Source organism: Bubalus kerabau, chromosome 3 (assembly GCF_029407905.1).
Source record: "Bubalus kerabau isolate K-KA32 ecotype Philippines breed swamp buffalo chromosome 3, PCC_UOA_SB_1v2, whole genome shotgun sequence".
Lineage (NCBI taxonomy): Eukaryota > Metazoa > Chordata > Mammalia > Artiodactyla > Bovidae > Bubalus > Bubalus kerabau.
In genome coordinates, this window is record NC_073626.1 from 58,484,277 (window position 1) to 58,508,530 (window position 24,254).

General features: G+C 46.8%; 1 protein-coding gene across 2 annotated transcripts in view; it reads right to left on the reverse strand.

The window, feature by feature from the left end:
• Positions 1–24,254, reverse strand: part of MYO7B (myosin VIIB) — an 87,993-nt gene that overhangs the window by 19,821 nt on the left and 43,918 nt on the right. Inside the window, exons 18-26 of one of the 2 annotated variants that reach the window (XM_055571891.1) lie at positions 22,653–22,747; positions 10,625–10,709; positions 8,862–9,080; positions 7,593–7,763; positions 6,576–6,776; positions 6,274–6,441; positions 2,481–2,558; positions 2,205–2,332; positions 793–919 (exon numbers count right to left, since the gene is read on the reverse strand). In XM_055571891.1, the coding sequence (XP_055427866.1) occupies positions 793–919; positions 2,205–2,332; positions 2,481–2,558; positions 6,274–6,441; positions 6,576–6,776; positions 7,593–7,763; positions 8,862–9,080; positions 10,625–10,709; positions 22,653–22,747 (1,272 nt within the window). The remainder of the gene's footprint in view (positions 1–792; positions 920–2,204; positions 2,333–2,480; positions 2,559–6,273; positions 6,442–6,575; positions 6,777–7,592; positions 7,764–8,861; positions 9,081–10,624; positions 10,710–22,652; positions 22,748–24,254) is intronic. The other variant, XM_055571892.1, reaches the window with a different exon arrangement.

Consider the following 24,254-nt stretch of genomic DNA (forward strand, 5'->3'; position numbering starts at 1 on the left):
ATTCTTTGAGAAGATGCAGCCTGGAAGGATTTACTGCTGTCAAGGCTGCCCCAGGGCAGATGGCCAGGGTGATCAGACTTCCTGCTGTCCCTGGAGGCATGAGCGGTAGTGAGATTGTTTTCTGTGTGATCACAAGTATGACTCTCTCACACCACAAAAGGTCAGAAACCGTAATGCAAGTTGCCTCTGGGTGTGAAGATGACTTTTATCTTCTATTTAGACTTTTTACATTTCCTACACATTACTTTTTTCTCCCTCTTGGCTGCAGGGCATATGGGATCTTAGTTCCCCAACCAGAGACTGAACCTGTGCTCTCTGCAGTGCAAGAGCAGACTCCTAACTACTGGATCACCAGGGAAGTCCCCCCTACATATTACTTTTATATTCAGAACCAAAAGGTGTATTAGAGTAGCGAAGCCTGGGGCCTCCAACACTTGGAAACACCTCTCTTGTTAGTTCTTAGGCCTAGAGGGAGATGCTGCATCCAGCCTCTCATTGGTACCGATTCCTCAACACTTTTGTCTTTTCGATGCCCATTTCATCCACCACCTCACTGTCTTTTGGTGATGGAGCCCAGATGAGATGGCCCTGCAGATCCTGATTAGGGGCCGGAGGAGCATCCTCTTTTATAGACGTGAAACTGAGGCCCAAAGAAGGCCAGGCACTGCTGCCCATCCTGGCCTGTAGGAGCAGGAGAGCCAGGCCATGGGCTGGGGTTTCTCCATCTGCTGCAGGGCCCTGGGCCCACCCATGCTGACCCCACCCTCAGGTCCTGCTCCTGCCCCTCCCCACCTTCAGGAACCTCTCAGAAGGCGGGAAGCAGCCCAGGCACAGGCCGAGCAGGATCCAGCCCCTGGCCAGGCTGCTTGTTTTGTAGTTCTCTGAGAGCTGCTTGCAGATCTGGCAGTAAATTTCGTCCCTGAAAGACACAGAGCAATGGGAGGCCAGGCTGGGGGCTGGCTCTGGAGGAGGGGAGGAACCCTATATTCTGTATATAAAATCTTCCTAAATCTCTGGCTCACCCCTCACCTACACATGTCTGAGGCAGACTCCAGGCAGCGCAGCAAAGGCTAAAATAACTGCACAGGGATTCCAGCTGCTGCTTACCACAGGGAGACAGAGTTTGAATCCAACCAAACTAATTGCCTCCCAAAACGAAAAGTCTTTGAAGGAATGTAACAGATTCCAGAGTCTTCAAACATATCATCCCCAAATGTCTAAGATAACAACCCCAAAGTACTAGGCTACTGAGAAAATAATAGTCAAGTATCAGACAAATGAGGAGACAGGAAAACATGATTATTCTCAAGAGAAAAGGCAGTCAATGGAAACTGACCCCAAGATGAACCAAATATTGATTTATCAGGAAAGGTTTTAAAATTACCCTGACTATGATCAAAGATATAAAGGACATTATGCTCATAGTGAATGAACAAACAGGAAATCTTGGCAAAACAGAAACTATTTAAAAAAAAAAAAAGAGTCAAGTGCAAACTCTGGAATTGAAAAATATAATATTTGATATTTTAAAAAATATTGGATGGGTATAACAGCAGACTGGGGAAAACAAAAGAAAAATCAGTTAATGTGAAGACGGATTAATAGAAAATATCTAACCTAAAGAACAGAAGGGGAAAAAAGAAAGCACAGATGAACAGACCCCTTAGGGATGTGACAGACAATATAAAAGTCTTCTACAGATTTAATTAGAGTTCAAAGGAAAAGAGAGAGAATGAAGTAGAAAAAAACATTTGAAAAAAATTATGACTCAAATTGCTTGAGTTTGGTTAAAAATATTAATAATAACTTAAAATATGTGAACCCCTGAAATACAGTAGTCTGTCCTTATAAGCAGTATACATAGTTCTTAAAATTTGTATAAAAACACAATTTCTGTAAAGCAAATTATATATAAAGCAAAACATATATAGAATAAATGAGGAACTTGCCCATTTACAGGGTCTTGCAGTAAAGCTGGTTATAAGATGAATCAACAGCCCATGATGAGTTTGTCTTCCTAAAACTGGGTTTTACCCAGGGGTTTTAATGCAGAGCATTAGAGAACCCATGGTTGTTGTACCATCTGCTGTCCTGAGAGCCAGCCTGCAGGCTCCAGGGTGGGGAGCAGGTTAGGGATGGGGCCCTGGGCTGAGAGCTAGTGAGGGGCTGTGTTCTCAGGGGGCATGATGGGGGTGGGGACTGACCTGAGGTCGGGACGCAAGATGGCGTAGCCCACAACGAACTGCACCTTCTCCAGGTTGGACATGGGTCGGTCTGAGAGGGGGCTGTCCTCTTCAAATACCTCTTCTCCAATATTCAGCTGGCTGGCCACCTTGAAACCCAAAGGTGGCAGTCAGGACAACCAAGATCGCTTCCATTTGCAAAGAAGGAAACTGGGTGAAAGCCTGGAACGCTGCAGCCGGCTGGCCAGTGGGCAGCAGAGCTGGGAGCAAGCCTGGGCCCCCTGGCCCTGGGCTTACCTGGCCTGTAACCCAGGAGGACCGCTTCAGCTTCATGGAGGAGATGTCCTTGGTCCCTCTGTCCCTGCGGCTGGGCCTCTGTGGAGGGAGACAGCTCCTGAGGGAAGGTGAAGCCTGGGCAGCACCTCCAAATCTAACCCAAGAGCCGCCTGGGTGGGGCTCATCTCTAGCTCCCGAGCCTTTTCCCAGCCTGACTCATAAAGCAGCATGCACTCCCTCATCTCCACCAAGCTGTGCAACTCTGACAGGTATGCACCGCCATCCTCACTGCTGGGTGAGGAAACAGGCGAGAGAACGTGAGAAACTGGACAAAAGCCGCTCGGCCAGATACTGGTCCTCCAGGAGGGTTCAGGACTGCTCCGATTCCAAAGTCAGGACCTCGCACCAGCCAAGTGGGTTGGGTCTGAACCCAGGCGCCCAGGACAGCCACAGGCTACAGTCATTCTCTGTGATCATGTGGTGGATGAACCAGAACACACTCTGCCCACTGCAAGGTCAGAGTTTTGCTAGAGACTCAGAAGACTAGACTTTGGGGTCCGGGCCCACTCCCAGCCATCAGGATCGGATGGTCTCCGTAGGCAGGGGTCACAGCCTGTCCTGATGGTGTCATGAGAAGTTGTTGCCAAAATCAGAGCTCATTGTGGGACTGGGCTTGGGCTGGGATGAGCCAGGTCTGGGGCTGGGCACGGGCTTCTGTGTGTGCATGCTGTGTGCTCAGTTGCTCAGCTGTGTCCAACTCTTCGCCGTTGCATGGACTGTATAGCCTGCCAAGCTTGTCTGTTCATGGGATTTTCCAGGCAAGAATACTGGAGGGGGTGTCATTTCCTCCTCTAGGGGATCTTCTCGACCCAGGGGTTGAACCTGTGCCTCTTACATCTCCTGCACTGGCGGGCAGATTCCTTGCCACTAGTGCCACGTGGGAAGTGGGCAGTGGCTTCTGGCTGGGTTAAAACTGGTTTGCCACACAGGGACCAAATTGAAAATACATTAGCTGGTGAACGAGGGTGGGCAGGGCTCAGTAAGACCCCTGCCCCTCCTTGGGGGCACACACACTTAATAAGCGTGCAAGAAGGAGCACTGGGGATCTGACTCTGTGCTCACCTTCCAGAGGTGCCGGCGGCTCAACCACCTCTCGATGTCCCTTCCCTGAGTGGTGGCCAGACTCCAAGGTGACCCCCAGGGAACCTTGCCTCCTGACATTCTCACCCACAATGGCATGCAGGCAATGAAGCCTCCTTCCTGCTTTCTCTCTTACGTCACTTGTCATGGAGGAAGCAAATTGTGAGAACACTCAGGCAGCCCAGTGGAGAGGTCAGGGTGGCCAGAGCTGAGGTCTCCCACCATCAGCTATTTGAGGGAGCCATTCAGAGGCAGATCTTGTGGCCCTGGTCAAGCTTTAAATGACAGTTTGGCTGCAACTTTGTTAGAGACCTGGAGCCCGAACTAACGAACTAAGCCACTCCTGATCCTCAAAAACTGTCTGAGATAATGAATGTGGGCTGTCTCATGCCATCACCTTTAGGGGTTCATTTGTTGCACAGCAATGGATGACATTACACTAGGCAGAGTCCATGTCTCTAGAGGTCATGGAGTCAGGGCTTGAGCTTGGGCAACTTCCGTGTAACCTCTGGACCAGATTTGACTATGTAACCCCAGATTGCAGACCTGCTTAGATGTCTGTGCAGTTGCTCTGCTATCTGAGCACCTCATGTTTGGGGGCCTGTGATATTTCAGTTTATAATAAGAAATAGATACTTAGTCTTTGTCCCCATTGCTGGCACAGAACTCCTAAAACCCTTGGAATCGCCTGTGATAAAGATGTCTTTTTATGTTAATGAGGTGACTTTTAGAAAGCACCTAAGGATGGGGGCAAAGCTTTGGTTTTTCCAGTAGTCATGTATGGATGTGCGAGTTGGATGGTGAAGAAAGCTGAGTGCTGTAGAATTGATGCTTTTGAACTGTGGTGTTGGAGAAGACTCTTGAGAGTCCCTTGGACTGCAAGGAGATCCAACCAGTCCATCCTAAAGGAGATCACTCCTGGGTGTTCATTGGAAGGACTGATGCTGAAGCTGAAACTCCAATACTTTGGCCATCTGATGTGAAGAACTGACTCATTTGAAAAGACCCTGATGCTGGGAAAGATCGAAGGCGGGAGGAGAAGGGGATGACAGAGGATGAGATGGTTGGATGGCATCACAGACTTGATGGACATGAGTTTGAGTAGGCTCTAGGAGTTGGTGATGGACAGGGAGGCCTGGTGTGGTGCAGTCCATGGGGTCGGAAAAAGTCAGACACGACTGAGATACTGAACTGAAGGATGGGGGCTGGTGGCTAGTGGTCAAGGGGAGGAGGGAAGGCATAAAACTGAGCTCAGTTGGCTCAATGGCCAGTGATTTATTTGATCATATCAATGAAGTGAGGCCTCTGTCAAGACCCAAAAGGACAGGGGTCAGAGAGTTTCCAGGCTGGTGAACACATGGAGATTTGGGGACAGTGGTACCTGGAGAGGGCATGCAAGTTTCTTAATCTTTTTCATATCTTGCCCTGTGCATTTCATACCTTGCCTCTTTCATCAGGCTGTAGTGACTTGTATCCTTTATAATAAACCAGTAGGCTAGTGAGGACAATGTTACTCTGAATTCTCTGAGCTGCTCTTGCAAATTAATCAAACCCAAGGAGGAGGTGTGAGAATGTCTAATTCAAGCCAGGTAGTCAGCAAATAAAGACCAATCTGGACTTGCATTAAAGTAGGGGTAATCTAGAAGGACCGGGCCCTTCGTCTGTGGAATTGGACACCATCTCCAGGCAGATAGTATCCAAACCGAGTTGAATTTTAGGACACCCAGCTGGTGCTGAGAAGATTTGGTGGAAAAAACCCATATACATTGGAACTGGTGTCAGAATTACAGGCCGCTGTGGGGCTCCCGTTGCTGGTGGGCCCAAGTGCTATCACTGCTGTGTCATTCCTTTGAACTATTCTTGGTTAATTCCACTAAGATGATATCATGAAACTGAGGCCTTAGGAAGGGCTTCTGACCAAAAATGGATATAACAGCCTTTCATCAGAGGGCAGTGTAGAAAACGGGTAAAGAACTGGGTCTTTGAATTCAGTGGAGTGGATTCAAAGCCCAGCTGTGTAACATGTATTCACTGTGATTTGGGGGCAAGTTACTTAATTTTAGCTACAATAAATTTAATAATCCTACTTTGTAGGGATAGCTCCTCTGGAAATTAACTGAAGAGAAGCAGACGGCATACAGCATGTTGACAGTCGGTAACAACATTTGTTGTTATTATTACTGGTCTATGCATGTGAATCCTGAAGGGCTTCCCTAGTGGCTCAGACAGTAAAGAATCTGCCTGCAATGCAGGAGACCTGGGTTTGATCCCTGAGTCGGGAAGATCCCCTGGGGAAAGGAATGATTATCCGCTCCAGTATTCTTACCTGGAGAATCCCATGGACAGACGAACCTGACAGGCTACAGTCCATGGTGTCTCAAAGGGTCAGACACAGCTGAGTGACTAAGCACCAAGTTTGACTAAGTCAAACCCAGTGTTCAGCGTCTGAAGGACCTTCTCCAATAATGACTGTATAATTCACAAAGTCCTGGGTATAACGCCTGACTCATGAGTTCCTGAGTGCAATTCAAGACTGAAAACCCTAGGGGTCCCTAGGTCCTATGGGCGATGCTCACTCCACACTGTGCCTCCCCTTTCTGGTCCAGCTTCTCCAGGCCCTGGGCCTGGGGACACCGGGAGGGCATCTCCCCTTGGCAGTGCCCTCATGGCGCACCTGTGCTGATCTGCTGTGTTGTGGAGGCTGGGTGCTGCTGTCCTTGCCCAGGGCATCGTGGATCTGCCGCATCACTGAGCCTCCATGCAGGGTGTTCCTGGTGAAGAGCACTGGCTCCGGAAGGTCGCCCATGAACCGCAGGATGATGCTCCATACAGCCAGGGCAGCCTGGGAAAACGGAGACAGAGCCCCAGCTTGGAACCCAGCTGCATGCAGCACAGAGCCCACACCATCCTGCCCCTTTGTTGCTCCCGCAGAGTCAGCGGGAGGCCTGAGCCACTAGAAAGCACGGGACCAGGCACCGAGCAGTCAGTGTCATCCTCGTGGTAGAGCAGAGGGTATCGGAGGGGCCGCCGGATGTGTGTGTGGCTGGCTGATTTCTGGAAGTAGGTCACAGCGAACTTGGGGAAGGTGTACTCGGCCAGGTCATCCTCAGGCTCCTCCATCATGGGGACCGTGTCTAGGTCAACCTCAGGCAGCTTCTGGGTCATGTCCTTCAGATCCTGGGACAGAGACAAGGGTCCACTCTCCTCTCAGATGTGATCTGCCAGTGTGCACATCTTGGGGGCCAGGGAGCCTCAAGAAGGGCCTGCCTGGTTTGTGACAGGGTACAGAATGACCCACTCCCCCTTGTGTTGGGGACCGCCCCCTGCCCACACCTTCAGTGCATCCCTGGTGGGCTGCCAGGTGCTGGGTGGGCCTTGATATGAGAGCCCCAGGTACCCAGCAGCTTGCCCTCAGAGCCCTCCGCCTGTAGACCTCGGCTCCCCAGACACCCCCACTCCCTGCTGCCTCCTGCCTGCCTCCCTTAGGTGCCCCTCCAGGGGAGGTATCCCCAGCTGCCCCCACAGCACAGACGGTTTGTGGGTGGGTGGAGCTTGGAGGAGCAGGCATGATGAGCTCCTGGAGGGATGCAGTGAGAGTCAATAGGACGGCCCTGGAGCTGCCCTCTCTGCCCAATCCTCCTGCTCTGCTCCCCACCCCCAGTCCCACAGGTCCCATTCTGCACAGCAGCAGCCAATGAGATGCTCTGTGACAGCGGCCAAATACAGGTGGGAAACACTGCCCAGTTGAAAGCCCAAGAACATTTGCACAGTAAAGGCTCTAGGAAGCCTTGCAGCTAAGACACCTTCTTAACTTGAAAGGGGCTGACCATAGAGACCCTCGCTCCTCTTTTCTCTGCATCTTCACCCACAACCACAGAACTCACTCCTCGAGCCAAGTCATGGCTTTTCAGTAAAGCCTAGAGGTTGGCTGAAGCCTGGGACCGGGCAGGCACCCCACAAGATCCCATGCTGGGCTGGCAGGGCCCAACTTACCTCAATGTCCGGTGTGGCCGGGCTATCCTGCCCACCGGTCAGGGAAGGCAGGAAGCCAAACACCTGCTCCACCATCTCCGTGTCGGTGATGGTGTCGTAGATGGACTTACGCTTCCTTTTGGGTGCAGCGCTTGGGCTCTTCTGCTCTTCAGCTGGGATGACCAGAGGCACCTGCACAGACACCCCGTGGGGCCAGAGTTGCCACCAGCCCAGCTGGGGCAAGCCCCTCACAAAGCTGAATAAACCTTCTGCTGCCATATTTGTCAAAATCAATAGGTTTCCCTTTAAAACCCTAGGTTTCAATAGCTAGAGGGAGTGGAGATCAACCAGCCTGGGCTTCCTGTTTCAAAGAAGATGTAAAGAAGGGACATGCTTGCTTGTCCCCACATGGGACCACACCAAACCCCACAGATTCCCAGAACCTAGCTGAAAAACCCACTCAGGCCCACAAGGTCCCTTCATTAAAAGCAAGGAGGCTCCCCTGGGAGAGGGCCCTGGCCCGCTGGTCCCCCTGGTCTGTTGCTCGTCCAAGGCCATGTAGGTGTAGGAGCATCTGCTGACGAGGCTCTGCACTCTTTCTCGTTGTGGCCACTGTACCAGTACTGTGCTCAGGGGACCTGTATTATCTATGGAGCAGGAGAGAATTTCACCCTAGCCCCCTTCTTTATCACCATTGCCAATGAGTGAGTTCTGAGGAGTGAGGTTGAGTCTTGGGTCCTCTCTGGATGGAGGGAATGGGACCACCCAGGGGTGAAATGTCACAATGCAGGGATACACATCTCAGTGACTTTTGTTTGCCCCCTGCCCTCCCGTCTCTCCTGCCCAGACTCTCTTGAAGGCTATTGGTATTCTCTTGGTATTTCTCTGCCCTAAGCTATCAGACCCTCCCAGGAACCAGGCACCTCCACCCTCCTCCATGGAACTGTGGCCTCCCATAGCTCAGCTGACCCTGGTTTCCTGAGCCTTCCTGGGGACTGATCAGTGCTGCTGAAAAATCATCCCCAAAGCTAAAGGAAGGGGACCAAAGAACTTGAGTTCCAGATTCCAGGTATAAGACTGAGATAATCCATCTCCCATGCTGCATCCGCAGCACCCAGGGTATGAGCTGGCTGTGCCTGATGGTGGGGGCCTACTACGGTAGTAACTTTGGACCCAGAGGGGTCAGGAGTGTCTGATGATGGTCTTATGTTGCTGCCCATTCCTTCTGCCTGCCCTCCCTCATCTGCGCCCAGCCATCCCCACCTGCCCGAGAGGGCAGTGAACACCTACATTGGCTTTCTGCTGCCGGAAGTTCCATCGAGCAGCCATGCCCCTGGCATGTGCCTGGATGACCACCACAGCCCTCCTCTTGGCCTGGACTTGCTGGCGCACCAGGTAGCCCCTGCAGAGGGCCTGCAGCCTGACCATCCTCTGCCGCAGGGCCTGGTACTGCTTTGCCAGCAGATGGCTCCGAGCAATGGCCTGCAGACGCTCAAAACCCAGGAGGATCTGCGGAGGCAAGAAGGGCGTACACTCTCAGATGGACCTGGGACTGGCAGGGCACAGAGCAGAGAAAGGCTTCCTGAGGGGACAGAGAGCGAGAGGCAAGGTGTTCTCGCCAATTAGCTTTACAGTTACATGCTTTTTGGCAAAGTGCTGGTGCTAAAATTTTGCACACCTGTGAGCACAAGCAGATTAAGTGACTTATACTTGTAAAGCAGTTAGAGCCTGGCATGAAATTGGTGCTAAAGAAGTACTTTTACATGGCATAAATGATAGAGTGGTCTTCTGATGGCTGCTGCTGCTGCTAAGTCATTTCAGTCATGTCCGACTCTGTGCGACCCCATAGACGGCAGCCCACTAGGCTCCCCAGTCCCTGGGATTCTCCAGGCAAGAACACTGGAATGGGTTGCCATTTCCTTCTCCAAAGCATGAAAGTGAAAAGTGAAAGTGAAGTCGCTCAGTCGTGTTCGACTCCTAACGACCCCATGGACTGCAGCCTACCAGGTTCCTCCATCCATGGGATTTTTCCAGGCAAGAGTACTGGAGAGGGGTGCCATTGCCTTCTCCCTTCTGATGGCTAGTGACAGAGAACTGGGCTGGAAGTCACGTGGGTGGCAGGATTGCAGAGGTCCTGCTTTTCACACCTGCAGCCAAGTACAGTCAGCTTGTGTGGGGCTGTGACCTGGTGGAGGCCTTTGGCCTGCTCCATCAAGCAACTCCCTCACAGGGAGCTTGAAAATAAAGAGGAAATAATAAACTATGAGCACGCACTTCTATGCTGCAAATACACTATGGGCCAGAGGTCTCTGAGCCTCTGGGCTGACTACTATTGGCTTTTCAAAGACCAACCCTGGTGCATGCTGTCTGTGTAGGGTCGTGCTTCATTTTACAACCATCAAGTCACACAGACCTGCATCTCAGCTCCAGCTCTGCTGCTTACTGACTGCGTGCTCTTGGGAAAATGACTTAATTTCTTTATGTCTCAGATCCATGACATATAGTGTTGGTTTAATAATAAATAAAATGATGCACATAGAGCAACACGCCCCATGTAGCCTTTCCATCTGCGTGTTCCAGCCATAGTCATGGCCATGACCAAGGCAAGCAGTCAAGGAGGCCCAGCAGGGCATGTTAAAGGTGCCCCTGGTTTGTTTGCTTAGCAGACACTCATTAGCAGTGCCTGTGGTCAAGGAAAAGATTTGGAAGAAGTGCTTGAAACAGAGAATAATCAATCCGTTAACTTCTATTGCTGCCTGCAAATTGGGGGGAAAAAAACCAGCCACCATCTCATTTCAAAGCAGGACATCTCATTCCAGCTCTGGAGATGCCTCAAATCCTGCAGGAGAACACTTGAAACCCACAAACACGTGACCTGACACTGCTAAGAAGAGTGTGGGGTGCTGAGGTTTGTGACTGGTGATGCTCCTTGCCCCAGCGCTCACATTCATAAATAAATGTCTCACACTCACAAACAAATGTTGATATTGGTTTCTAACTGGACAGGTGTCCCCTGCCCCTGCAGGTTCCACCTCCCGCATGAGTTCTCTTACCAGCTTGAAGTTCCGCTGGCTGTAGTGGCCTCTCCACCAGGCCTGGAGGGTCACAGCTGCCTGCCTCTGCCTCAGGAACTCCTTCCTAGAAGGGGAAATGCAAGTCCGTGGTACCACAGGCATTTTAAAAGCCTCGGGGGCAGGGGGCGGGGGAGAGGGAAACTGATTTTGAAAGGAAGAGAGAAAACAAAATTCGGGTAAAAATGAATACACATGGTATTTCTTTTCCAGAGGACTTTATAGGCTGAAAGGTTAGGAAAAAAAATCTACTGCCAACAAATAAATTTGTGAATGAGGACAGTCTAGTTTCTGTTATTTATTAAATTTATCTTATATCTTTTATTTATTTATTTTTGCCATGCTATGCAACATGTGGGATCTTAGTTCCCTGACTAGGGATCAAACCTATGCCCCCTGCAGTGGCAGTGTGGCGCTCTAACCCCTGGACTGCCAGGGAATTCCCGAGGACAGTCCAGTTTTTAGAATGAGGAGGAATAATTTCCTCATTACCCCCAAAGATCTGTGAAGGTATAAAACCAGTTTCCAACTTTTTATTCCTTGCCCCCTCCTCTGGCCACTAGCCCAGGAGTCTACTGAAATCAGGTCAGAAATCTTAGTACCAGAGCTCCTTTCTGGGGACAGGTCAAACCAGAGGGCAGCACCCAGGCGCTGGCAGCCTGGCAAGTGCCATCTAACTGCTCCCTCCACAAGGAGGAAGTGCTAGTGCTAAGTCACTTCAGTCGCGTCCGACTCTGTGCCACCCTATGGACTGGAGCCTGCCAGGCTCCTCTGTCCATGGTTTTCTCCAGGCAAGAATACTGGAGTGGGTTGCCATGCCTTCCTCCAACAGAGAGGGAAGTGGACTGAAAATGGAGGGATGATCTGAAACCTGGCCTCTGGAGAGTCAGAGGTGTATATGGTTGTATCTTTCTTCCCACACTTAACTGAGTTTTCTTATCACTTCTAATAATTTTTCAGGGTATTTTCTTAGGTTTAGAACAGTAGATTTCGATCATATTAAAAATCACCCTCAGGGAGTAGGGGCAGGGGGATTTAGATGAAGATGATCAAAATGTGCAAACTTTCAGTTATAAGTAAGTGCTAGGGATGAAATGCACATGGCGACCAGAGTGAATACGGCTCCAAGGCACATGCGAGAGTTGTTAGAGCAAACCCTAAGAAGGATTCTCATCAAAAGGAAAAAAAATTTCTTTTGTTTTTGTATCTATATGAGAAGATGGATATAATAATAACTCTGGTGGCCCAGTGGTAAAGAACCTGCCTGCTAGGAGGCTGTCCTAAGATGGCAGAGGAACAGGACGGGGAGACCACTTTCTCCCCCACAAATTCATCAAAAGAACATTTAAACGCTGAGTAAATTCCACAAAACAACTTCTGAATGCTGGCAGAGGACATCAGGCACCCAGAAAAGCAGCCCATTGTCTTTGAAAGGAGGTAGGAAAAAATATAAAAGACAAAAAAAGAGACAAAAGAGGTAGTGACGGAGCTCTGTCCTGGGAAGGGAGTCTTAAAAAGAGAGGTTTCCAAACACCAGGAAACACTCTCACTGCCAAGTCTGTGGTGAGCCTTGGAAGCACAGAGGGCAACATAACAGGGAGGAAAAATAAATAAATAATTAAAACCCACAGATTATGAGCCCAACAGTAACTCCCCCAGCGAAGAAGCAGCGCAGATGCCTGCACCCGCCACTAGCAAGCAGGGGCTGGGCAGGGAGGCGCGGGCTGCATTGCTTAGAGTAAGGATCTGGCCTGAATGCCCCAAGGGCAATTTGAGCAAACTAACTTGGGCTAGCAAACCAGACTGTGGGATAGCTACCACGCGAAAAGCCCTAAGACACCACCAGGCCCTCGCATGGAACAAAGGACTGAACAGAACTAGCCGGCTGCAGACCATCCCCCTCTGATGACAGGCAGCCAGAGCCGGAAGGGGGCAATCGCAGCCCCAGAGAGACATTATCTACCAAACTGCAAGCAGGCTTCTTTGCTAACCAAGACTTCTTGGGGTTCTGGACGGTCAACATCCACCTGAGAAGGTGTGCTGGTTGTACACCCAGAAAACCGAGCAGCAGGGACAGGGGAGGCGATAAGTCTCAGTGACCGAGCTCGCCAAACACCTCATCACCTGAGCTGCTCGGACCTGGGAAGGGCACAAAACTCAGGCCCAACCAAGTCTGCGCCTCTGAGGACTACCCAAGTGCCTGAACCTGAGCAGCTTAGACCTGGGAGGTGCATGCAGCCCAGGGCTGGCCTCAGACAGTTCCCGGCGGAGCAACCTAGAGCCTGAGCAGTGTGGGCAGGGAAGGCACACGCGCCGAGAGCAGGGGCAGGCCCAGTGTGGCTGAGACACTGCGAGCACACGCCAGCGTTATTTGTTTGCAGCGTCCCTCCCTCCCCACAGCGGGACTGAACAAGTGAGCCTAAAAAAGTGTCCACCACCGCCCCCTTGTGTCAGGGCAGAAATCAGGCACTGAAGAGACCAGCAAACAGAAGAAGCTATAACAGAGGGAAATGCCTTGGAAATGACAGGTGCAATAGATTAAAACCCTGTAGTTAGTACCGACTACATAGGAAGGGCCTATAGATCTTGAGAAATATAAGCCAGACCAAGAAACTATTCAAAAATGAACTGATCCCACAATACCCACACCACCAGAGAAAGTCCTAGATATATTTTTACTATTTTTACAATCATTCTTTTTTTTTAAATTTTTTAAAAATTTTAAGTCCTCTATTACTCTTTTAATTTTCACTTTTATAACCTACTATTACTTTGCAAAAAAAAGACCCTATTTTTTAAAAGCAAACTTCATATATATATATTTTTATAATTTTTGTGACTTTTTTTTCTCTTTCTTTTTTTTCTTCTTTTCTTTAATATTGTATTTTTGAAATTCCAAACTTTACTCTAGATTTTTAATCTTTGCTTTTTGGTATTTGTTATCAATTTTGTACCTTTAAGAACCCAATCTTCAGTGCCCATTTTTACTTGGGAGCGAGATTATTGGCTTGACTGCTCTCTCCCCCTTTGGACTCTCCTTTTTCTCCACCAGGTCGCCTGTGTCTCCTCCTTACCCCCTCTCTTCTCTACCCAACTCTGTGAATTTCTGTGTGTTCCAGACAGTGGAGAACACTTAGGGAACAGATTACTGGATGGATCTGTCTCTCTCCTTTTCATTCCCCTCTTTTATCCTCCTGGCCACCTCTGTCTCCTGCCTCCTTCTTCTCTTCTCTGTATAACTCCGTGAACATCTCTGAGCGGTCCAGTTGTGGAGTGCACATAAGGAAGTGATTACTGGCTAGCTTGCTCTCTCCTGTTTTGATTCCACCTCATCTCATTTGAGTCACCTCTAACTCCCTCCTCCCTCTTCTCTTCTCCATGTAACTCTGTGAACCTCTTTGGGTGTCCCTCACTGTGGAGAAACTTTTCATCTTTAACCTAGATATTTTATCAATGGTGCTGTATAGAAGGAGAAGTCTTGGGACTACTGTAAAAATAACACTGAAAATCAGAAGCAGGAGGCTTAAGTCCAAACCCTGAGAACACCAGAGAACTCCTGACTCCAGGGAATATTAATTGACAAGAACTCATCAAATGCCTCCACACCTACACTGAAACCAAGAACCACCCGAGGGCCAACAAGTTCCAGAGCAAGACATACCATGCAAATTCTCCAGCAACACAGGAACACAGCCCTGAGCTCCAATATACAGGCTGCCCAAAGTTACTCCAAAACCATTGACATCTCATAACTCATTACTGGACACTTCATTGCACCCCAGAGAGAAGAAATCCAGCTCCACCCCCCAGAACACCGACACAAGCTTCCCTAACCAAGAAACCTTGACAAGCCACCTGTACAACCCCACCTACAGCGAGGAAACTTCACAATAAAGAGAACTCCACAAACTGCCAGAATACAGAAAGGACACCCCAAACTCAGCAATATAAACAAGATGAAGACACAAAGGAATATCCAGCATGTAAAGGAACAGGATAAATGCCCACCAAACCAAACAAAAGAGGAAGAGATAGGGAATCTACCTGATAAAGAATTCCAAATAATGATAGTGAAAATGATCCAAAATCTTGAAATCAAAATGGAATCACAGATAAATAGGCTGGAGACAAGGATTGAGAAGATGCAAGAAAGGTTTAACAAGGACCTAGAAGAAATAAAAAAGAGTCAATATATAATGAATAATGCAATAAATGAGATCAAAAACACTCTGCTGCTGCTGCTGCTGCTGCTAAGTCACTTCAGTCTTGTCTGACTCTGTGCGACCCCATAGACGGCAGCCCACTAGGCTCCCCCATCCCTGGGATTCTCTAGGCAAGAACACTGGAGTGGGTTGCCATTTCCTTCTCCAATGCATGAAAGTGAAAAGTGAAAGTGAAGTCGCTGAGTCTTGTCCGACTCTTGTGACCCCATGGACTGCGGCCAACCAGGCTCCTCCATCCATGGGATTTTCCAGGCAAGAGTGCTGGAGTGGGGTGCCAAAACACTCTAGAGGCAACAAATAGTAGAATAACAGAGGCAGAAGATAGGATTAGTGAATTAGAAGATAGAATGGTAGAAATAAATGAACCAGAGAGGAAAAAAAAAACGAATTAAAAGAAATGAGGACAATCTCAGAGACCTCCAGGACAGTGTTAAACGCCCCAACATTCGAATCATAGGAGTCCCAGAAGAAGACAAAAAGAAAGACCGTGAGAAAATACTTGAGGAGATAATAGTTGAAAACTTCCCTAAAATGGGAAAGGAAATAATCAACCAAGTCCAAGAAACCCATAGAGTCCCAAACAGGATAAACCCAAGGCGAAACACCCCAAGACACATATTAATCAAATTAACAAAGATCAAACACAAAGAACAAATATTAAAAGCAGCAAGGGAAAAACAACAAATAACACACAAGGGGATTCCCATAAGGATAACAGTTGATCTTTCAATAGAAACTCTTCAAGCCAGGAGGGAATGGCAAGACATACTTAAAGTGATGAAAGAAAATAACCTACAGCCCAGATTACTGTACCCAGCAAGGATCTCATTCAAATATGAAGGAGAAATAAAAAGCTTTACAGACAAGCAAAAGCTGAGAGAATTCAGCACCACCAAACCAGCTCTCCAACAAATGCTAAAGGATATTCTTTAGACAGGAAACACAAAAAGGGTGTATAGACTTGAACCCAAAACAATAAAGTAAATGGCAATGGGATCATACTTATCAATAACTACCTTAAATGTAAATGGGTTGAATGCCCCAACCAAAAGACAAAGACTGGCTGAATGGATACAAAAACAAGACCCCTATATATGTTGTCTACAAGAGACCCACCTCAAAACAGGGGACACATACAGACTGAAAGTGAAGGGCTGGAAAAAGATGTTCCATGCAAATAGAGATCAAAAGAAAGCAGGAGTAGCCATATTCATATCAGATAAAATAGATTTGAAAACAAAGGCTGTGAAAGAGACAAAGAAGGACACTACATAATGATCAAAGGATCAATCCAAGAAGAGGATATAACAATTATAAATATATATGCACCCAACATAGGAGCACTGCAATATGTAAGACAAATGCTAACAAGTATGAAAGGGGAAATTAACAATAACACAATAATAGTGGGAGACTTTAATACCCCACTCACACCTATGGATAGATCAACTAAACAGAAAATTAACAAACTTTAAACACAAACTTTAAACAATACAATAGATCAGTTAGACCTAATTGATATCTATAGGACATTTCACCACAAAACAATGAATTTCACCTTTTTCTCAAGTGCACACAGAACCTTCTCCAGGATAGATCACATCCTGGGCCATAAATCTAGCCTTGGTAAATTCAAAAAAATAGAAATCATTCCAAGCATCTTTTATGACCACAATGCAGTAAGATTAGATCTCAATTACAGGAGAAAAACTATTAAAAATTCCAACATATGGAGGCTGAACAACACGCTGCTGAATAACCAACAAATCACAGAAGAAATCAAAAAAGAAATCAAAATATGCATAGAAACAAATGAAAATGAAAACACAACAACCCAAAACCTGTGGGACACTGTAAAAGCAGTCCTAAAGGGAAAGTTCATAGCAATACAGGCATATTTCAAGAAACAAGAAACAAGTCAAATAAATAACCTAATTCTACACCTAAAGCAACTAGAAAAGGAAGAAATGAAGAACCCTAGGGTTAGTAGAAGGAAAGACATCTTAAAAATTAGGGCAGAAATAAATGCAAAAGAAACAAAGGAGACCATAGAAAAAATCAACAAAGCCAAAAGCTGGTTCTTTGAAAGGATAAATAAAATTGACAAACCATTAGCCAGACCCATCAAGAAACAAAGGGAGAAAAATCAAATCAATAAAATTAGGAATGAAAATGGAGAGATCACAACAGACAACACAGAAATACAAAGGATCATAAGAGACTACTATCAACAATTATATGCCAATAAAATGGACAACGTGGAAGAAATGGACAAATTCTTAGAAAAGTACAACTTTCCAAAACTCGACCAGGAAGAAATAGAAAATCTTAACAGACCCATCACAAGCATGGAAATTGAAACTGTAATCAAAAATCTTCCAGCAAACAAAAGCCCAAGTCCAGACGGCTTCACAGCAGAATTCTACCAAAAATTTAGAGAAGAGCTAACACCTATCCTACTCAAACTCTTCCAGAAAATTGCAGAGGAAGGTAAACTTCCAAACTCATTCTATGAGGCCACCATCACCCTAATACCAAAACCCGAAAAAGATGCCAAAAAAAAAAGAAAGAAAGAAAACTACAGGCCAATATCACTGATGAACATAGATGTAAAAATCCTAAACAAAATTCTAGCAATCAGAATCCAACAACACATTAAAAAGATCATACACCATGACCAAACGGGCTTTATCCCAGGGATGCAAGGATTCTTCAATATCCGCAAATCAATCAATGTAATACACCACATTAACAAATTGAAAAATAAAAGCCATTTGATTATCTCAATAGATGCAGAGAAAGCCTTTGACAAAATTCAACATCCATTTATGATAAAAAAAAAAAAACTCTCCAGAAAGCAGGAATAGAAGGAACATACCTCAACATAATAAAAGCTATATACGACAAACCCACAGCAAACATTATCCTGAATGGTGAAAAACTGAAAGCATTTCCCCTAAAGTCAGGAACAAGACAAGGATGCCCACTCTCACCATTACTATTCAACATAGTTTTGGAAGTTTTGGCCACAGCAATCAGAGCAGAAAAAGAAATAAAAGGAATCCAAGTAGGAAAAGAAGAAGTAAAACTCTCACTGTTTGCAGATGACGTGATCCTCTACATAGAAAACCCTAAAGACTCCACCAGAAAATTACTAGAGCTAATAAATGAATATAGTAAAGTTGCAGGATATAAAATCAACACACAGAAATCCCTTGCATTCCTATACACTAATAATGAGAAAATAGAGAAATTAAGGAAACAATTCCATTCACCATTGCAACAAAAAGAATAAAATACTTAGGAATATATCTACCTAAAGAAACTTAAGACCTATATATAGAAAACTATAAAACACTGGTGAAAGAAATCAAAGAGGACACTAATAGATGGAGAAATATACCATGTTCATGGATCGGAAGAATACAGTGAAAATGAGTATACTACCCAAAGCAATTTATAGATTCAATGCAATCCCTATCAAGCTACCAACGGTGTTTTTCACAGAGCCATAACAAATAATTTCACAATTTGTATGGAAATACAAAAAACCTCGAATAGCCAAAGCAATCTTGAGAAAGAAGAATGGAACTGGAGGAATCAACCTGCCTGACTTCAGGCTGTACTACAAAGCTACAGTCATCAAGACAGTATGGTACTGGCACAAAGACAGAAATATAGATCAATGGAACAAAATAGAAAGCCCAGAGATAAATCCACGCACCTATGGACACCTTATCTTTGACAAAGGAAGAAAGAATATACAATGGATTAAAGACAATCTCTTTAACAAGTGATGCTGGGAAAACTGGTCAACCACCTGTAAAAGAATGAAACTAGAACACTTTCTAACACCATACACAAAAATAAACTCAAAATGGATTAAAGATCTAAATGTAAGACCAGAAACTATAAAACTCCTAGAGGAGAACATAGTCAAAACACTCTCCGACATACATCACAGCAGGATCCTCTATGACCCACCTCCCAAAATATTGGAAATAAAAGCAAAAATAAACAAATGGGACCTAATTAAACTTAAAAGCTTCTGCACAACAAAGGAAACTATAAGCAAGGTGAAAAGACAGCCTTCAGAATGGATGAAAATAATAGCAAATGAAGCAACTGACAAACAACTAATCTCAAAAATATACAAGCAACTCCTGCAGCTCAATTCCAGAAAAATAAACGACCCAATCAAAAAATGGGCCAAAGAACTAAATAGACATTTCTCCAAAGAAGACATACAGATGGCTAACAAACACATGAAAAGATGCTCAACATCATTCATTATCAGAGAAATGCAAATCAAAACCACAATGAGGTACCATTTCATGCCAGTCAGAATGGCTGCTATGTAAAAGTCTACAAGCAATGAATGCTGGAGAGGGTGTGGAGAAAAGGGAACGTTCTTACACTGTTGGTGGGAATGCAAACTAGTACAGCCACTATGGAGAACAGTGTGGAGATTCCTTAAAAAACTGGAAATAGAACTGCCTTATGATCCAGCAATCCCACTGCTGGGCATACACACCGAGGAAACCAGAATTGAAAGAGACATGTGTACCCCAATGTTCATCGCAGCCCTGTTTATAATAGCCAGGACATGGAAGCAACCTAGATGTCCATCAGCAGATGAATGGATAAGAAAGCTGTGGTACATATACACAATGGAGTATTACTCAGCCATTAAAAAGAATACATTTGAATCAGTTCTAATGAGGTGGATGAAACTGGAGCTGATTATACAGAGTGAAATAAGCCAGAAAGAACAACACCAATACAGTATACTAATGTATATATATGGAATTTAGAAAGATAGTAACGATAACCCTGTATGCGAGACAGCAAAAGAGACACAGATGTATAGAAGAGTCTTTTGGACTCTGTGGGAGAGGGAGAGAGTGGGATGATTTGGGAGAACGGCATTGAAACATGTACAATATCATATATGAAATGAATCACCAGTCCAGGTTCAATGCATGGTACTGGATGCTTGGGGCTGGTGCACTGGGATGACCCAGAGGGATGGTACAGAGAGGGAGGAGGGAGGGGGGGTTCAGGATGGGGAACACATGTATACCATGTTGATGTATGGCAAAACCAATACAATATTGTAAAGTAATTAGCCTCCAATTAAAATAAATTTATATTAAAAAAAAAAAAAGAATCTGCCTGCCAATGCAGGAGATGTGGGTTCAGTCTCTGGGTTGGAAAGATCCCCTGGAGAAGAAAATGGCAACCCACTCCAGGATTCTTGCCTGGGAAATCCCATAGACAGAGGAACCTGGCAGGCTGCAGTCCATGGGGTTGTAAAAGAGTTGGATGTGACTTAGTGACTAAACAACAACAACAATCTCACTGTGGTAATCGTTTCATGATGTAAGTCAAATCATTACTTTGTTGTTGTTCAGTCGCTCAGTCATGTCTGACTCTTTGAGACCCCATGGACTGCAGCACTCCAGGCCTCCCTATTATGTGGTACACCTTAAACTTATATGGTATTGTATGTTAATTATACCTTAATAAAACTGGGAGACAAAAAAAGAAGAAAAAAATCTTCTGGAGAGCTTCAATATTTATTGATGTCTGGGTGCCGCCCAATCCAATTAAGTCAGAATCTTTGTTGATGGGCAAAGAATATATGCATGCACATATAATAGTTTTAATGCATGTACACACAGACTTACATGATGATTCTAATATAAGGCCAAAGTAAACAACCGAATAGTCTAAAGAAAATTTTGTCTCTTTTCGAATGTACCAGCGGTCCTCAGTTGGGGGTGATTCTGCTCCCCAGGCACATTTGGCAACGTCTAGACACATTTTTGGTTGCCATGACTGGGGGGTTGGGGAGGAGAATGCTACTGGCATCTTAGTAAGTAGAGTTTAGATGCTGCTAAACATCCCACAATGCCCAGGATAGCCCTCTATAATGAAAAGTTATCCAAGCAAAATGTCAATAGTGGGACTTCCCTGGGGTTCCAGTGGTTAAGAATCCACCTTGCAATGCAGGGGACATCAATCCAATCCCTGGTCTGGGAAGATTCCACATGCTGAGGGGCAACTATGCCCACGCGCCACAACTACTGAGGCTGTGTTCTGGAGCCGGCAAACCACAGCTGTTGACGCTCACGCACCCTAGAGCCTATGTTCCACAACAAGAGAAGCCCGTACACTGCAACCAGAGAGTAGCCCCTACTCACCACAACTAGAGAAAGTGTGTGTGTAGCAATGAAGATCCAGCACGGCCAAAAATAAGTGATAAAGAAAATAAATATCAATAGTACTGAAGTTGAGAAACCCTGATTTCTATTTATATCTTTAAAAAAAAGTTCTTGTCTAATTGCTTTGGCCAGAACAGCAATAACACTGCAATTATCAATAGTGATCAGTTCTGGGTAGATGGAGTAAATATACTTTTCCTTACCTCTCCTGCTAACTATGACTAAAAACTCTTAGACATTATACATAAAACAAATATGAAGAAGACCCTGAAAGATGGAGGTTGAGAAGGAAGATAAGCTAAGGATCTCAGACAGTGGTAACTTCTCTGAGCTTCTTTTTGTCTCATGAACCACAGACTAGGAGCTAAAGAAGTAGAAAATCCAGAAATGACAATGGGAACAGACCAAAAAACCCCAAGAAAAGCCTTCTCTCTCCAGTAAAAAGACCAGAAAAGGGACAGTTTAGCAAGACACAAAACTTTTAGATGATAACCAGTCTACTCCAGTGAAACACCGTGTAAACAACTGTGGTTCTCACCCCTAGTTACACCAGAAAATGCCCATTGGGCATTTTCGATTCCCACCCTCACCTGTATTGTGTCAGAAAAGGCTGAGCAGGAAGTCATCCTCAATGGGCAGTAATGAGTCCATCCCCCACAATGTCACTGGAGACCACTGGGGACTCCTGCACCTGTATGGCCTTCCAAGCCACACTGCCCTGTCTCCTGACCCTTCTTACAGGTGCCCACAGCCTCTGTTCCTGTGACTCAGCCACTTCCTCCTATTTTGTCCTGTCTGGGTTTCCAGGCTTTCCTGTGGTTGGTAACAGGCCAGTGGGACAGCAGGGAACAGCATCATGGTATCTGCAGAGTCCTCTGAACCTGGAGAGGGGATAGGCTACCCACTCCAGAATTTCTGGGCTTCCCTGATGGCTCAGCTGGTAAAGAATCCGCCTGCAATGTGGGAGACCTGGGTTTGATCCCTGGGTTGGGAAGGTCCCTTGGAGAACGGAACAGCTACCCACTCCAGTATTCTGGCGTGGAGAATTGCATGGACTGTATAGTCCATGGGTTAGTCTTTGGGGTTGCAAAGAGTGGGACATGACTGAGCAACTTTCACTGGACATGGTGAGGGTCAGGGAGGCAGTAATATGGCTGATTTGCTGAACCTGGGCTGACTTCACACGTTACGTATTTACTGACCAGGGAACTGAGTCAAAGATGGTTCTTTTCTTCCCTCCAAAACCAACCACCTCATAAACCCAAATCCATATGTTTTCTAAGATAATTGAAGGAGAATCAAAACACAGTCGAGACCACACTGGTAGATTCTGCCCTTCACCCCTAAACATTCAAATTGTGTATTAGAAATTCTCTGCCAACACAGACGGCAGTGTCCCTGGCCAGCAGGTTGCAAAAGCTCTTCTGCCTCAGTCACCCCCAGAGAGAGACCAGAGGGAACATGTGACCCTGGTTTAAGGGGTACACACCTGCCCGGGGGACAGGGCATGTGGATGTGTCAGTGGGGGAGGGGGGGCGGCGCTTGGGCCAGGGCCTGCACCTGTGTGTGTAGCCCCGCAGGACTCTCTGGATTCTGATGGCAGCCTCGTCCAGGGCCTGGCTCCTCTGTACCTCGAGCAGGGTGTCCTGGTTTTCCTGGAACAGAAGAGTTCTCATCGCATAACTGCCCTGCCTCACCCCCAAGCCCCTACCTGCAGCCAGGGCTCTGTCTCCAGAAGTCAGGAACTCTCAGACTCTTCCCGGGAGAGGCGGGCAGGGGTTGAAAGACATGAGGTTAAAAGACCTGCTCTTAAGTTGCCACTGATGTGGCTCCAAGCCCAGAGCCGCAACCCAGCCCCTCAATCCAAGAACTTCCCATTTTAGCTCTTTCTTCTTGTTAATTCAATCTGGAAAATTTCATTTCTGCTCTGGAAAACCCAAGAGGGGGGCAAAAACTGTCCCTGAAGCTGTGTTTTATTTCCTAAAAATCATGTGAAACACGCATTCAGGTGTAATATAGACACATGCTTGTTTCAATATTAACATGTTTCCCCAGCCTTTGCAGAGAATTCACACTGTGAGGTGATGGACTGTATTCATCCCTGAGTGGTGACATTCCCAGGCCCACCTTGATGCTCCCCCTGGATCCTGGTTTCATGGAAAAGACAATTTTTCCATGGATTGGGTTTTTCATGGACTGAGGGGTGGGGGGTGGTTTGGGGATCATTCAAGTGCATTACATTTATTGTGCACTTTATTTCTATTATTATGATTATATCAGCTCCACCTCAGATTATTAAGCATTAGATTCCAGAGGTTGGGGACCCCTGCTCTAAACCACACCCTACTGGGTAGCACCCTGGGATTCCCCAGACCTCTTCCCTCTGTGGAATCAGCTGCCCCAGTGGAGTCTGAAGCCCCTCTGCTTCTTTCCTTTTTAAGCCCCACAGTCCCAGCTCTAGCCTAACTAGTGATGGATCGACAATAGGCCCACTGGAGAGCTGGGGCTGGGAGGACAGACAAGGATTGGTGGGCAGGCTCCATGGGGTAAGAGGAGAGAGTGGAAGCCTCAGGAAGGGGCAGTGGGGACGGGGTGTGGTGCCAGGTGGGCTGGCAGAGCCCTGATTCTGGCCCTGATCTTCTCTTGTTCCTCCTCCGCACCCTGTTGACCTACCCAAGGTGTGTGGGGCTAGGAAACACTGACAGTCTCTCCCTTAGACCCAACTCAAAATCCTACAGGGCCCGAAGGCCAGCCTCAGGGGCTGGAGGCTGCCTCAGCTGTGACCTTGGGCTTCCCTGTAAGTTGATGGAGAGGGAGATGAGAGGTGGGAAGTGGTGCTGCTTGCCCGACCCTGCCAAGGATGAGCTGTCAAAGGGCAGGGTCCGCAGTGCAGCCTTCCCTGAAGCTCCGCCTCCCCAGGGAGGCAGGGGCGGGGCTTCCCCAGGACTGATGCAGACTTCGCTTCGGCTCCGGCTCCGGCAGCAAAGACTGCTCCGGGGCTGGGGGACAGTGGAAGACCTCCCTCAGGTCCTGTTTGCTCTTGCTCAGTAGCTTGGAGGCAGCCCCTCTGTCTCCTTAGGTCTTGTCCTAAACGTCCTCTCCTAAGAAGCCGCCCGGGCTTTCGCAGGCTGGGCTGGGCCTTTTCGGTGACTCCATGCCCCT